This window comes from Nesoenas mayeri, assembly GCF_963082525.1.
Source record: "Nesoenas mayeri genome assembly, chromosome: 1".
In the NCBI taxonomy this organism is placed as follows: domain Eukaryota; kingdom Metazoa; phylum Chordata; class Aves; order Columbiformes; family Columbidae; genus Nesoenas; species Nesoenas mayeri.
The window spans coordinates 118605026-118621249 of NC_137541.1; the positions used below are offsets into that span (position 1 = coordinate 118605026).

The window sequence follows — 16224 nt, forward strand, 5'->3', positions numbered from 1 at the left end:
AGCAGTGTGGCACCAAAATGCAATATAGTAAATCTATCTAGCCACCAAACTACTTCAACAATTAGAAAAGTTTAAAATAATTGAAAAAGTGTCCATTTAATTCAGAGGGTTTTTTTTGTTTGTTTGGAGGTTGTTTGTTGGGTTTAGGGGGGAGAGAGGGTAATGTAACACATATATATATATATTTTTGTTTGTTTGTTTTAATCCATGTACCTATACTTTTCTGCCATCAATAAAAAAAGATACTTCACAGGTAGGAACTATAATGACCTGTCGTGACAACGGAGATCTGTCTAGGACCTTATGCCATGTTATACAACTTGTAACTCCTACAGCAGTGCTTGCATTCATTTTACATTAGTTACTATGTGTGTGTACACAGAACTCATTATTGACAGTGCATCAAATTTAAACCAAAGCTCTTCAAACCAGTGAGATTTACTTCAACCAGGATATTATTCTGTGATGCCCATGAAACAAACCTGAGAGTTCTGAATCCGAATAGTCCCAGGTGACAGTGCTTGTGTCACCACTTGACCTTGTGGAGTGACCACAGTGACTGGCTGATACACTGTGCCCCCTTAAAACAGAAGAGCAACAAAGATTATAGGTAAGTAAAAACCCTTTGGATATTATTCTCTTTAAACACACAATCAGCAGCGCAGACAATACAACAGTTTTGATAATATAGCAACTATTCTTTTCTAGTAAGCATGTAAGAGATGCTCTTTACTACCCTACATTTTTTTCCATCCACAAAAATATGTATGAAATTTTATTATGTTTCCCTGTATTTTAAGGGAATTCTAAATGTATTTTCAAAGGAAAACATCACGACTATCAGGCTACAAAATGGTTCATTGCTTTTTTTTTCAACTGAGCTGACTCTTCGGCCAACAAGGCTCACAACACCAAAACCACACCTGTGTGTGTCAAGTGGTTATGGCAGTCAGATGGGTGACACCCAGATGTTCACATCAACTAAGGTGACAGAATCTTGGTGAATGCACAGGGGGTCCTGCGCACCAAAGCCACCAAGCACATCCTGTGTCTCAGAATAACCTCTCTGAAGGATCTGCTGCTGTAGGAGTAGACTACATTGCTTTGTTGCATTTGTAGTCAAGGGTTTTTTTTCCTGTTTGTTTTAAAACCTTGCTTAAAGGCAAGATAAAACATTTCAGTTCAACTGTTGTCTCCATACAATAGTAGAACAACTTGGATATCAAGGATTTCACAGACTCGTAGGTGTGGTTCCAAACTCCATAGAGCAGGAGACAGCAAACAAGGGCAATAATTTAGGTAGTGCATGATTTTCCCAAATGGAATTCCTTTTTTGAAGGAAAAAAAAAGTGTAAACCACCCCAGTATCTGAAACGTCTTTTAACAAAAGTAGTATTGAACAGAAAGATCTCTTATATTATACATATTTCAGCCACGTACGCATACCTGGTACACATATAAATTAAATGAACATTCAGAGATGAGCAAGGCAGTCGACTGTATTATAACAACTTTTCAGGTATTAGAGTTAAAACACATTTTTTAACGTATTTGTGTATATTTTGTAACAACTATAAAAGAAATCAGAATGAAGAGCAAGGTGCCAGTTTTTCTTTATTGTGTCATACCTGCTACTGTTGCCATAGTTACATTTCCCTGCTGCAATGCTGACGCTGGCACCATAATCCCTTGGGGACTGAGTGTGCCTGCAATGGCACTTGGAATTTGCTAGGAAAATAAAACAATTAGTTTCTTGCATTTTTAATTTTTTTTTAAAGGAGATAAAGCATGCTTGTGTAATTTTGGCTCTAAAAATACATTTGGAGTTTAATCACAGGATTAACTTCAAATAGAAAGAGACTTCATTAGAGGTTCATCATTACCTACATTAACTTTCTCATTATCACCAACCATTAGCTTTGAAACCTCATGAAAACAACTGTTAGAAAAGACATAAAACTATCCTGAGAAATTTTAGCAGAGAAATTATTCTGAGTATATAAATACTAAGAGAAAGAGTTTCCAAAGGCACAAGGGAAAAAGGACAGATGAAATGGACCCTTGATATTCTTATTACAAGCATCAAAGCTTTTAGTTATTACCTTAATTCCTTTAATTTCAAAATAAAGTATTAAGTATTCAAGATGCCCAATATCTTTTATTCTGCTCAGAATAGTTCTTACTCAACCCTGACCATGCAGACTCTTAGACATTCCTTCATATGAAAACTCAGTCCCTCCTGCCTCTACGGAAGACTGTAACAGATGTACAGATAACCTTTTAAAAGTTCCTTTTGTCTAATTTTAGACTCTCTTTACACACTTCCAGACATCAATACCTAAGTAAAGAATCCAGACAGCAAAGTTTAAAAGTCAATGAGGCTTTTCAGAATACACGGCATCAAACACATCCCTAAGTCAGAGAATGGCCCTCCCCAAAGACTGGATATCTAGTAGGCACTTGGATGGCAAGGCTCACTTTCCAGCATCTAATAGCAGCAGCATCAACCATAATGTACTAACTCTATAATTAACTGTCGTCAATTTAATACAAAAAAATCCAATTGGTTATTGCATTTAGGTAATGTCAACAATATATAAACTGAGGTTCACATATATAGGAAGGGGTACTGGTCGTAACCACACAATTACCCCAGGTGACACACATCTCAAATATTGCAACTATAATATATCAGACACTGTCTCTTTCTTTCAGAATACAGATTGTATATAAAAAATATCAGCCACCTCAATATTTTAATGAAGCAGACTAGACTAAGGAGACCTTCTTAACAACAAGGGGTTTTGTTTTCCTTCTCCTTTGTTTATTCTGTTTCCTAGCCTCCTTCCAACAAAACAGCAATTCCAGGCTATACTGAATATCTCAATTTGCTCAACTGAGGGAAAATCATAAAAGGATGACAGACATGTCAAGTGACTCTAAGTTCTGCCACATTTCAACTATTTTTTTCCATCGGCAGTGGCACATGGGTGTGCACTAAAAAGTACAGCTCTTTCTACTCTTCATAAACAATTCTGAGAAAGTAAAACAAACTACAGAAACTGTTTGCAAACTAACAGCAATAGAAGTGTAATTATAATTTCCTAAGGAAATGTAAGCAAGAATATACTTAGCTGTATTTGAAACATACCTGAGATTGCACAGGTGAATAAGGACTTCCAGGTTCTCCACTTAAGAGAGTTTCACTATTCATTTTTGTCTTCAGGCAGGCAATATAACGACTACAGAAATCCTTGCAGAGTTCATTAACCTTTTCTAGCTCAAGAAGATGGATTCGTAGAACTTGGATTGCTTTTACCATCTAGAGAGAGAATTGGGAAAAAAATTAGAAACAAAATAACTGTTAATTTAAAACATATTTAATGTGAGATTTAAGCAAACACTACCAGTTACAAAAGCCATCCAATCAAAGTAGAGTTACTAATTGCTAAGTGCTGACTAGAGTTCTCTAGCTTTGACCATTATGCTCCTGAAATGTGAAATGAACGTGTTTACATACAAAACCTGTATCCTTCCACTGCATATATATACTACCATACAGGGGAAACTAAACACCACAATAACAGGATCTTTGTTTCTTGTCAAATGTGACACATCAGGAAGACAGATCGTAGTTAAGGTGTACATGGAGCAAAGAATGAGCCTGCACAGCCATGTGATCTTTATCAACATCACACAGCTCTGGGTCTTCCGTCACACAAGACTGGAAGTGAAGGAAAGTTATCTCATCCACACATAGTATTTGGAAAGCATGGTTGGAACAGGCTTGGTCTTGTTGAGCTACATATTAGAAATATCAGGTTCAGTTCCACATTACACCCTGATCCAAGAAAACTGAAAGTGTACAGATGAATTTGAGATGCACTGAGAAGACTCTTCTGTGACTTAGCATGAATTTGTCACACAGATTCCTAGGGAGGGTGAAAGGCCTAGGAAATGGCCTGCCATCTCGCCTACAACAAAAACACAATAGCTTTTATTTTTCTATAAAATTAGAATAAAGAGGTCCCAAAGTTTGTCACATTGTTCAACAAAGCTTAGAATAATCAAACAGTTCTTCAGCCCTAGAGCTTTGAAGTTCCTTTGCAATGTATGTCAAAAATTAACAACTCGGGGGTACAATCTTATAAGAACTTTCAGATGAAAAGACCATTTCTGAAATATAAACCATGAAATACAAAGCACTAAACCAAATAACAAACCCATGTTTAAACAAAAATTGAAGTACAGGAGATATGTACGTGATAAGAGTACTTATCATGATTACTGCGAGAAAATGACTCGTAAGCTTGGATAGCTAATGGTATTACATGCTGTATAAAAATAGCTTAGGTGATTGTAAGGGTCATGGCAGATGATCAAAAGCTAAAAACAAATCCAGATGGTCTAAATTTTCATGAAGCAGTAGGAAATCCAGGACATTCAAATATGTACATAACACACTGGCAAAGTAATTACTTTATTTTTTATACAGTGTGCCAACATTTACTTGTTACACTAGATCTCCGAGAAAAACATCCTTCAGTTTTATGAAACAGAACATATTATAATTTTGAAACATAGTTCAAAGCTTGATTTTAACATGACTTGGGAAAATCTGTCCTACATGAAGGGTCATGTACCTGGCCAGAGGACTGAATCCAATGACCAGAAATGATAGCTTACTAAGTAATCCACTCAGTACTTCTAACTAAACAAGCCAACTGGGAGCTGAAGTTGCCTTTGTTCAAAGCACCTGAAGGAGATGAAGGCAGCCAAACTCATGGCTGTGCTCTCCTCCACACCATGACTTTAGTTTTCATTGTGACAGATCTTTTCCCTGATTTTTCAGTGGAAGGTACTCCAGCTGTATGACACCCAGTGCAAACAACATGTTCAAATAAACGAGGAAAAAAGTGAAGTGATAACAAAAAAAGGAAATCTGATTCCTTCTCAGAGCTAAAACCAAAACCAAAACAAAACACACATAGATCTTTAAAGCACAGCTGCAGAAAAATCTGAGCTGTAGACTTGAGGCAGTTGATTCAAATTAAAATCTGGTAACTCTTATGACCACCAAAAGCCTTTGAAATAATAAATGCAATGGCCCAGCGCTGAGGTATATAAAACAGCAATCTTCTAAAACAGCCCTGAGCAGTGGTTGCTGTTTAAACTGCATTGAAATACCTTTAAACACAACCAAGTTAAATTCTGCAAATTTAACTAAATTGTAACTAAAACCAAAGGTCATCTATGTTTAAAGATATTTTGCTCCTTTCAGAATTATTACCGATTGCTCTGTAATATTGTGATAGCCAAACAGTTTCAGAGACAAAAAGTTTAAACTGTAACGTTCTTCATGTGTGGCAGACCAACACAGAGGACATATATTAGTGAATGCCTGAAACATTCAACTGAAGCTGAGGTAACAAAAATATGGCTTTGGACACATAATATCTAACCATACTAGTGATTAGTTTTGCTCAGTCAGAAGAGTGTTGTGTTTTTTTCTTAAACCGTTATCCATATTTATATTATTTAATGATCAGCATTTGTTTGGAGGAAAAATAAAAATCCTTTCTTCAGCATAGATTTAGTTTCAAATTTATGGTTGATACTTGAAGTGAAAATGGAATTAAAGTCAAAGTTAACTATAAATCAAGAACGAATAACACTTCCCAGGTTTCTGCAGAGCCACACACAGTCACACTATTCTTGGAGGAAGCTGCACTACTGTTGTTAGGAAGGCAAACAAAACTTTGTAAATATGCCATGCCTGTCACCAGGACTTATTTACTCATTTACAACTACACTAATAGTGGCCATTTGGCTCTTGCTCTCTTGCAGCATGGCTGGACCAAACTTAAATTTGTTGGCAGAAGTTAACTTTTTCCTGGAAACTGGGGGGGTGGGAATCAAGGACTCCTGACAAATCACTCATATTGAACAAAAGTAATACAAAGAAATTATACCAGACAGATCACAGCAGCAGTAATATTTCATTCCTATGTTCTTAACAGGCACATCTTAAAAATCTACAACCACCATGTTTTTGTTATTTAGTGCTACTGAGTAGGATATACCATGGAGCAATGAATTTTTATAATCCAGTTGATTCAGTCTTTTCAGCTGTAGAAATAAACCTGGAGGATCATTTCAGAGATATGCACAAAGACAGAAGTAACCATGAGATATATGTATATTATTGAAACTGTTGTAAACAGAGATAATGGTAAACTATTAAGCAGAGAGAAAAAGACTACTGAAAAACTTCTAGTCCTTGCTAAAACTGCTATCCAGAGCATATTCACATACAAATATATATTAAATTTGAAGACATCTTTAGTCCTAAAACTGCTTCAGACTGTGCCTCAAGTACATGGTACAAAGGGCACAGAACACACTATCTTAGTAATAATCCCCAGTTCATCTTTGTTCATCTTTGTTCATCTAAAACATACACCCACAATTTTTTACAGACTTCAGGGCACATATGCCTATAGCAAATACATATGTAGACAACATTTATGAGAGAATCTCCACAGACTGATGAGTAATCTTACTCAAATTACTCTCGCCATTTGCAAAAAAAAAAGTTACAAATATGTACATTTACAGCTCACCTGCCTCCCTGAGCAAATCCTTCTGGGGTGATTTAGATCTTCAGAAGAAGAACACTAACTCTGGGAGAGGGGGTATCGTGTTTTCATTTGTTTTGATTTGACAAGCTCTCTCCCATATTTTGAGTCCCCAGCTACCAGACATAGCTAGGAAAGTATGACTACACGTTTATTGGACTGTTCTGTACATTACAATAGCAAGAACACTTTTCAGAAACGCAAAAGCATGGCTTCTTCAGACAATAATATCCAAATGACTGCACCACCACTTTTCCTGATAAAACTAAAAATTCTATAGAATTTATAGTACCCTCTTTGAGAAGAGGGTACTGAACCAAAAATCCTTACCCCAAATGAAACAAAAAACTCGGGGGTCTTCAAAAAAGGCAGTGTCCTGTTCAAATACAAAAGTAAGAGTACACGTTTTGTGTTGTTTCTAGACTTGATAAAGCCATAAGTAACCTGTTCTGACTTCACAGCTGACCTTACTTTGTGCAAGAGGCTGGACCGCAGACCTCTGGAGCTTGTAATCAAACCTGAATCATCGTACAGTCCTATGAATGTGGGGAAATTTTAAAAAGCCACCCATATATAGGAAGAGTTTACTCTGAACAGAAGCTATGTGAGAGGTAGGAACCATCCTGGGGAACATGTTTCTGCAGTGGCTAGGGTAACAGTAAGCAAAGAAGTGTTAAGTACTGAATGTCTTCACACATAATGTGTGAAAGCTCTAAAAATTACCTGCAAACACTCATGCTGAACAACTTCTTAGACATTGAGGAACTTGGCCCTGTAAGTCCTAATGATACTAATGGAGAACAAAGAGAAGTTGGTTCATTGGTTCATTCCAAGATCTGGTTTAGCTGTGAAAATGAGACAGAGGTGTCAAAGGGGCAAAGAGTAAGGAGTTCCAACGGATGATACTCTTATATACTGTTATAAACTTGTACCTCTCTCTTTTACCTCTCTGAATAGTCTAACCTGTGTGGTCAGAGCCAATGAAGTTGGAAGGTTAAAGTTTCAAAAGTTCTGCTGGTGGCCAATAGTTCTTGAAGAGCAAATGTAACTACCACAGAAAAGCCACTTCCTTTGTGTATATATCAGGAGTTCCAGTCCAAAGACAACTACTTCTGACCTGAAGATTAATCTATGTTAAGAGTAAAGCCATACCTAGAATGTCAAGACTTCCTACATCTCAGGGCAAGCAGATCAAATCTGTCCAGGAGCTAGCACTGAAGTTAGCTCAGTTTTCTTTCAACAGATTTTAGAATGGAACTTTGCATTTTCCTGCAATACACTCTTCCTTGGAAGGAAAAGAAGCATCTTACACACCTCTCAGATAAAACTTCAGGCTTTAGGGAAGCCATAACACAATTTCATAGGATTTTTTTTTTAGTGCTGCAGGTTTTGAATACAAACTATTGCTGACCTTATTACATGAGTGCAAAAGTAAGAAAAAGTAAGAAAAGTAAGAACATACAAATAAATCAAATTAAAAATATGCTTAATCCAGGTGATTTCACAGAGTTCCTTGAAACATCATTTAAGAAAAAGAAAAAACAACCTTGCACAAGATTTCCAACTCTTTCCAAATTATTACAATCTCTTCTGAGAAATTCTTGCTCTTCTAAATACGCTGAGGCCTAATATCAAAGTTCTGACCCGATCTAGAAGACATCAATATTTGTAGAAATGTTCTCATCCATTTCACTGCAAACATCCTATTTTGACAGTGTATTTGACGAAGTCAGACTTGGGAAAGACACTGCAAAAGTGAAAGGCCCAGTAACACTATTTCTTTTTGACCATAACCCTTTGCCATGTCAAGTCAAGATCACCAACTGACGCTGTTGGAGCAGTTTACTAGAAAGAACAGAACTCCTCTATCAAAACTTGGTTTACAGGCCAGGCTTAGCAATATATGGATGTTCTTAAAATTAAGTTTCAGGTGGATGCTACCTGTATTTCCCAGTATCCTTTATACTACTACTGCAGGAAACCACTAAATAATTTAGAATGGGAACAATAATACCAAAGTAACATGGTAATCCAGACCATAGTTTACGAAGAGTTACTCAACCTTACATCTCTCTTAATGATCTTCCTTTCTGTTCAAACTGATCTGATGCCTGTGCCGTCCAGATTAACATACTGTGATCCTCTGGATGAAAACCAAACTTTTCCTTTGGAATATTCAAGGCATTTCAAGTGAGTGCACAATGTGAAACATTGTCAGGATCCCAAGTTGCCTTACAATCAGTATCTGTGACCCTTCACAATTTCTATTATTAGTCAATTAGCCTACAGGCAGTATGGAGCCTGAAATTATATTCTACTGGTTTGGACTATTTAGTTTAAGTCTGTCACAAAAACTGAGCAGTGTAGTTGCGTTCTAAATGCTGCTTCCAAAGAAGGAAAAATCTGCAACAGTTGAATTTGTGGCCAACTTCCTTACAGTAGGCAGGCTTGTGACTCTTTTTGGACAGGACCTGAATTAGGCTGTTTATAGTACCATGGTGTTCAATTCATCTCAGTTTAGCTGTGGCTCCAAGTTGAGCAAGCATTTACACCTTGTTTGTCTGACTCTGCTGGGGTCAGATAAGAGCACAGGTGGAAAGCAAGTAGTTGTCTGGCCTAACAGCTCCACCCTTCTGGCTCATACTCATTAGCACTCTTCAGCAGCTCCTTCTTTCAAGTAAATGGTTGATTTAACATTGGAGTTAAAAAGGGAGGACCAGCGAGAATAGAAGACATAATGCACAATGTTGGAATCTGTCTCTACTAAAAAGAGATTTTCGTTCTATATGAAAATGTACATATTAATGCAACACAAGGCAGAAAACTTTGCCCAGCTCCAGCCTTCTCTGTGCAATCACCAATATTCCAGGCTGAAGAAGAGATTGAAAACCGTACTGGCTATTTCACAACTTGGCAGAAACTTCTGCTCACTGCTCCTGACAAACTGAACAGTCTGTTAGAATGTCAGCTGTTCAGAGTCCCCCATCCTCAGGACAGGCAGAGAACAAGTCACACTCAGATTTCATTCGGTATGTAGTAACAGAAAGTCATGGCCAACAATACGACTACAGAACAGGAGTTCAGTGCCAAAAGAGTTTTGATTTTGCAATGTGATTCTAGTTTAAGATAGTACTGACCTCAGCAGCCATGAAATATAAGACATAAATACTTCATCATCCACCTCAAGCAAGATCAGCTGGATTTGTGCAGCCCACCAACAAAGGTGAATACCACATGAAACAAGATACTGCTAAAATCACAAACAGGTCAATCGGGAGGAAGGACTATTTGAACACAGCAGACTCATCTACAATCAAAGTAAACTAGATCTGTGAGAGAATGTTTGTGTACAACCAAAAGCATGTGAAGCAGGTCAAGGCATGCAGGATCTTTGGAAACGGATCAGCTCACAGAAACGACACAATAGTTGAGGTTGGAAGGGACCTCTGGAGATTGTTTAATCCAACGTCCCTGCTCAAAGCCAGGTCAACTAGAGCAGGTTGCTTGAGGCCATGTCCAGCTGGGTTTTGACTGTCTCCAAAGATAGAGACTCCACAACCTCTCTGGGCAACCTCCTCCAGTATTCAATCATCCTTACAGTAATTTTTTTTTTTTCCCTTATGTTTTAACGGAACTTCCTGTGTTTCAGTTTACATCTTCTTGCCCTTTCACTGGGCACCACTGAGAAGAGTCAGCGAGTTTGTCTTCTTTATCCCCCCATTAGGTATTTAGATATATTGATGATATCACCTCCCAGACCTTCACTGCTACAAACTAAACAGTCCCAGCTCACCGAATCTTTCCTCATATAAGAGATGCTCTTGTCCCGTAATCATCTTTGTGGTCCTTTGCTGGACTCATTCCAGTATGTCTATGTCCAGCAGTGGGGAGCCCAAGACTGCACGCAGCACTCCAGGTGTGTCTCATCAGTGCCAAGAAGAGGGAAAGGATCACGTCCCTTGGCCTGCTGACAATGCTCTTCCTAACACAGCCCACGTATGCTGAATTTCTTTGCTGCAAGGATACATTGCTGTCTCATATTTGGCTTGGTGCCCACCAGAACTGCTGTTTGGCCCCCAGAGTGTATTGGTGCATGGGGTTATCCCTCCCCAGATAGAGGACTTTGCATTTCCCTTTGTTGAACTCCATGAGATTTCTGTTTGCCCATTTCTCTAAAAGTGACAAAGTATCTCAGAATGGTGGCACAGTCATCTGGTCATCAGCCACTCCTCCCAGTTTTTCAACATCTACAAACTTGCCAAGGGTTCACTCTGTCCCATCATTCAGCTCATTAATGAAAATGTTAAACAGTGCTGGTTCCAGTATCAATCCCTGGAGCACATCGCTAATGACTAGTCCTCAAGCGAACTTCATGCTGCTGACCACAATCTTTTCCAGCAGTTCACAGTTCACCCAGTTTTCAGTCCATTTTACTGCTCATTTATCTAGTCCATATTTTATCCATTTCACATAGGAGATAATGTCAAAAGCCTTACTAACGTTAAGATAAACCACATCCCTCGCTCTCTCCTCATCCACTGAGCCAGAACTACTACATTCCAACTACTAGATTTCAGATGCGCTTCTGAAGAGAAATTTGGATTAGAGAGATAAGGGAAAAGAGTATATTTGTGTTGAATCCAGAGTCATTTATGAAGCAAATAACCCGAGGCTTAGCAAGTCAGCAGACCTGCTTCATACAGAACAGCACTAACTCTCATTTTTGAGTAAAGTACTGGAGGCAAATATATTCAAAAAAGTCTTTAAAGAAAGAGCCATGGAAAAATTTTATTAACACCTTCAAATATACAGTTTATGTGCTAGAAGCCCTCTGGAGGTGTGACTGAGAGCAGTAACAAAAAGCCAAACATATTACGGAGTGAAAGAGATAAAGAAGCACTTCCAAAATCATAAGCATTTCTGCTAGTCAGATTTCTAGATACCTGGGCCAAAACATAATATCCTGAAACCAGTAGGTTATTTGGGGAATTCTGCATGCAATTCATTTTTTAACAACCAAAGGTATCATGTTGCACATGTGCAAATTAGCATCTGCGATGAACTGCAGCTTTTAGCCAGCATTTAGTCATCCTCAGAAACTAATGGCTCTATAAAGTATTTAATTCTTTCTCCTTCAAAAAACCACTGTTTTTCCCCCCAAATTAGCCTAAGTGCTCTCTGATTCAAAAAAGACCTAAAATAATGATACCAGTGGCCCTCAGTCTCCAAGGATTTCTGCACCCCAGCAGAACAGTCACACTGTTTGCAGACAGACCATCTCGTAATTATTCTGAAGTACTTATTTCTAGTTACAAATATAAGACAATAATCTTGTGCTACAAGTATTTCATAAATATGTTACACCTTTCACATTTCAAATTAAAAAAAAAAACAACAAGGCAAACCACCTCACACTACTGCTGTTCACACTAGGGCAGTAACTGAAGAGAATTATCATTTATTTCCCCTTGCTTTTAGTTTTCTTCTTTCATACTCTATTTTTAATTTCTACAGCTACAACAGTGATTCTGCTACAGCGTTTATTCATGGAACTGTTTTAGTAGGTATGTCAGTGCTTCTTTGTACTTAGAAAACTAAGTAACTGTCCGTACCAATAAATATTTATCAGATGAGCTGTGTCAAAATTTGCCCACAAAAATCTAATGATTAAGACATTAAATTGATATTTCATGGATTCAGTTCTCTTCTAGTTTTAACTTTGATCCACGTGCCCAATGACTGTTCTTCAATTCTGCATTTATAAACTGAGAATCTTTACACTCCTTTAGCTGCTTTCCCACCATTCTGAAGGGCATTGTTTTGGATTACCTTCTAACACAAAAACCTAACTCAAGCCTTAAAAAGTTTCCTCACTGAAAATAGAAGCTTCTGTAATACAAACAGCTCCTCAGCCAAAGCTGTGCAAGAAGTTTTTGCAAGCACTCTTACAGGTGGATTAGGGCAAAGTGAACTTGATCCATCCTTGAAGAAGATTTAATCTAAGGTGACGTTATATTTGCATAGACTAAGATAATTGATGCAATGTATGAAGATATTTCAATCCTTGGCACTGCAACCTACAGTTAAAAGGATGTAACAAGTAGCTGAGAAGGCAACTTTTTAGGTCTCCTTAGCTAGAGCTGTCTTCAGCCTTCTTTACTATCACAATGGTTTTATTATACATAGATACTCCCATAGCTTTATTTTCTATGACACTATTTAAATATTAACTTCTCAGAACTTAAGTACAGCAACAACTGGTCATAAAGTGCTCAGAAAGAGATCAAGTTATGCAAAATGACTATTTAGGCTGCTTGTAAAGCAGCGAAAATTGACTCCTTTTTTGCAACAATATGTGCCCCTCCTGACATGCTGTTCACTGCAACACTCCTGCCAATTCTAAACAGCATCTCAGATTTATTGTTTAAGTCTTGGTTTTAAGAGTTTTCTCCAGGTACATTACCTTAGCCTCCCACATATGATATTATTTGCCCACATAAATCTTTCTAGATACCAGCTTTAAAACATTAGTATTTCTGTTGTTTACAATCCCACATCAATTTTGTCTCTGCATTTAAATATTTTAAGGAGCCTTTTCTCCCATGAGTTAGACTCAAGAATGAAGATTCGTTTTATCACACAGTTCCCTTAAAGGAATGGGTTTTCAAAACCTTCTAAAGAGTTGAAGGCAGGTAGACAGTTTAGAAACTAGCATGCCAGGAGACGTGTTCTCTAGAGATGTGATTCAAGGAGACTAAGGGACTGAGGAAATCACAGCTTCATCACAGGAAGGACTTTCAAAATGTGCAAAGGAGACAATGACATGTAAGAAAAAAACTGTATAAGAGTTTCTAAGCTCATCTTGTAACAGTTCTCCTATATTAACTAGATGAACCCTGATTAAAAACAAAAAAACAAAAACCAAAAAAACAATCAACCAAAACTAACCAACCAACCTGCCCCACCCCCCGAACCCCAAACCAACCAAACAACCAGTTGGAAAGACTTTACATTGATTACATGTTTTTGATAAGTATTTGTCTTGACACTGTAGTATAGATTTGCAGAGTCAACCTGGCTTTGGCAAGCATATGTTTCTGTTCATCTCTAGTACACTGATCTCAGACATTTTAGGATGGGAAACAAATGTGATATATGTTTATAGATAAGAGGGGGAAAAAGGGGTCAGAAGAAATTATTTTTAAAAGTGTTTATCAGCATTAACATGAAGAAGAATCTCTTGTAGGAAGAAAAGAGTGAGGAGAAACTATAAGTACCAGCTGAGATCAGAAATTAGGAAGAAGACGCAAATGTAATGACTGTTTCAGAAATGAAAGAAACAGTTTATGCTTACCAAATTATCAGTTTCTGGATCTTCACAGAAAAAGGGTTTTCCTTCTTTCTCCTGCTTCCTTACAAAATTTTCAATATCTACATCAAAACTAGCAGAAGTTGTGCCTTCTGAGCCTTGTGTGGATTGTTCACATTTTTCAAATAATAGTGCTAACAAGGGAAATAGTGGGTGCCTAGAATAAAATTTAAAAGACATGATTAAGTATTTTCACTTATGTGTACCCCACTGAAAAATTAGACATCTAGAGCTCATTTCAGGTAACAGTCACTCATGTAAGAAACAGAAAGCCAAGTCTTGGAAGAGAGGACACATAACACCACTGGCTACAGCAAAACATGATGAAAGGTGTTTGTGTTGTTTTGTTGTTGGTTGTTGTTTGTTTGTTTTTCATATATTTAAATAAACAATCACAGGCTAAAAAGCTATGACATATTATTTAATTCATTGTAATTGAGTGGCAAAAGAAAATCTCAAATTAGTGTGTTGTTATACATCAACATTTAATCCAGTTTGAACTAATTACTGAGTGACAGATTGTTATCCCTAAAGCACAGGGAGTAAAGATCAACTTAATTACAATAAAAATAAAATCTCACATTAAAGAGAAAAACTATAGTATAACAAATAGTGAACCATAGCTCAATGGTCTGAGTAGCTTGCTAGATTTCACTTGTCCTTGAAAGGCAGCCACCTTTAGAATACCCTTTAAAAGTATGCTGAAATTGAAGAATCTCACAATAAAGGGATTTTTTTTTCTTGACTGAAGACTGCCAATAAAGCTAATTTGATCTCATTCTTTCCCCGCAAACTACTAAGACAGTTTGCTGAGATATAATCTGATTTCAAGCTACTTATTACTAACTTAAAAAACCCCAAACCAACACAACACATCCTCTGTTCTTTACCCTTCAAAAGACAGAACATTAATACCTGTAAATGGCCTGCTTATCTGCATCCATTGGAGTCTGAGATTCTACAGGGGCAGGACTCACCCCTTCTGCATCAGTTTCAGAGCAGTTGGGATCTTGTTCAGTTTTTAACTCTGTTACTACTTGCATCTGTAGAAAAAGAAGTTAAGTAAATCTGTGAGCTTGACATAAGTGTACTGTTTTCTAAAAAAAAAAATAGCCAGAAGGTTGGTATGACTTGGCAGTTACACAACAAGTTATAGCAGTAACAAAACCTCTCTTTCAGTCCTTGACACTTTTTGATGGGTAAAGATCACGTTAAGTTTCGGCACTCGGCTCTAAAATGCAAATGACAGATATTAATAAGTTGTTAAAGCACTTTATCTCTGATATGGCTATTTTTGGAACAGACTAGCAAAAAATAGGCTTTTTTTTTTCTCCCAAATACCTATGGGGATACCTCAATTAAAAGCCTTTAGGATGAAAGTAACAGACGGAAAGTTTCTACTCCTAAGTTTTCTTTCTTGTTTCCTACTGTACATTATATCAAGATACTGAAGAAAAGAGATTCTGAAGCTCTTCTTGTGCACTAAAATGCACATTTTCTTACAAAGAACTGAAATATTCTGTGTCCCTCCAATCTTTCAATTATCAGGAGCACATCATTCCCCGACCTTTACCACTCAAACATATATATATAGTAATAACGAATTATTTTAGGAATATCAAGCTATAGAAGGAAACAGCAGTAACTGCTTCTACAAGTCCATTTAACACAGCTACTCAATCTGCCACTACTGGAAAAACAACGGTGTCACAGCTTCTACCGAGCACCTTCTAAATTGCACTAGAGCCCTGTAATGCCTTTGAGGGGCCTTGAAGGCGCTGAAAGTGGCTTTCCCATCACCTACAGCTAAATATCTTTCTGAGTAAAAGGTCTCAAAGGGATCTGACTTCTGAAAGTTCCCACCCCCCAACCCAAACTCCTTGGTTTTCTCCCCTTTGAGCACTGGGAATATCTTTGCAATGACAAGATACACTGCAATCTTTTTTCCCCTAGGTTAAACCTAACAAGCTTTAATCTCTACTAGAGGACAGACACTTTTCAGTGCTCAGAATGAAATCCTATGTCCTTTTTTCCCATGAGATATACATATCACATCACTCAGAGAAGAGAACTGGCCTACAGAAACTATTAGAGAACCTGACTGACAGAATGTAATGTGTTTCCACACAATGTAAGCAAAAGGAATGTATACTGTTCCCAACAAGAAGTCTGGGAGAACCAAAAGGTTTGTGGTTTATTACTTGTTGAGGCCAAGCC

At 37.4% G+C, this 16224-nt stretch overlaps 1 protein-coding gene across 3 annotated transcripts in view; it reads right to left on the minus strand.

The window, feature by feature from the left end:
- PKNOX1 (PBX/knotted 1 homeobox 1) overlaps positions 1-16224 on the minus strand; it is a 41002-nt gene that overhangs the window by 6483 nt on the left and 18295 nt on the right. For all 3 annotated transcript variants that reach the window (XM_080363548.1, XM_080363546.1, XM_080363547.1), the window contains 5 exons: positions 14923-15050; positions 13993-14164; positions 3152-3322; positions 1629-1728; positions 483-580 (listed from right to left, as the gene is read on the minus strand). In XM_080363548.1, coding sequence (XP_080219674.1) covers positions 483-580; positions 1629-1728; positions 3152-3322; positions 13993-14164; positions 14923-15050 — 669 coding nt within the window. The remainder of the gene's footprint in view (positions 1-482; positions 581-1628; positions 1729-3151; positions 3323-13992; positions 14165-14922; positions 15051-16224) is intronic.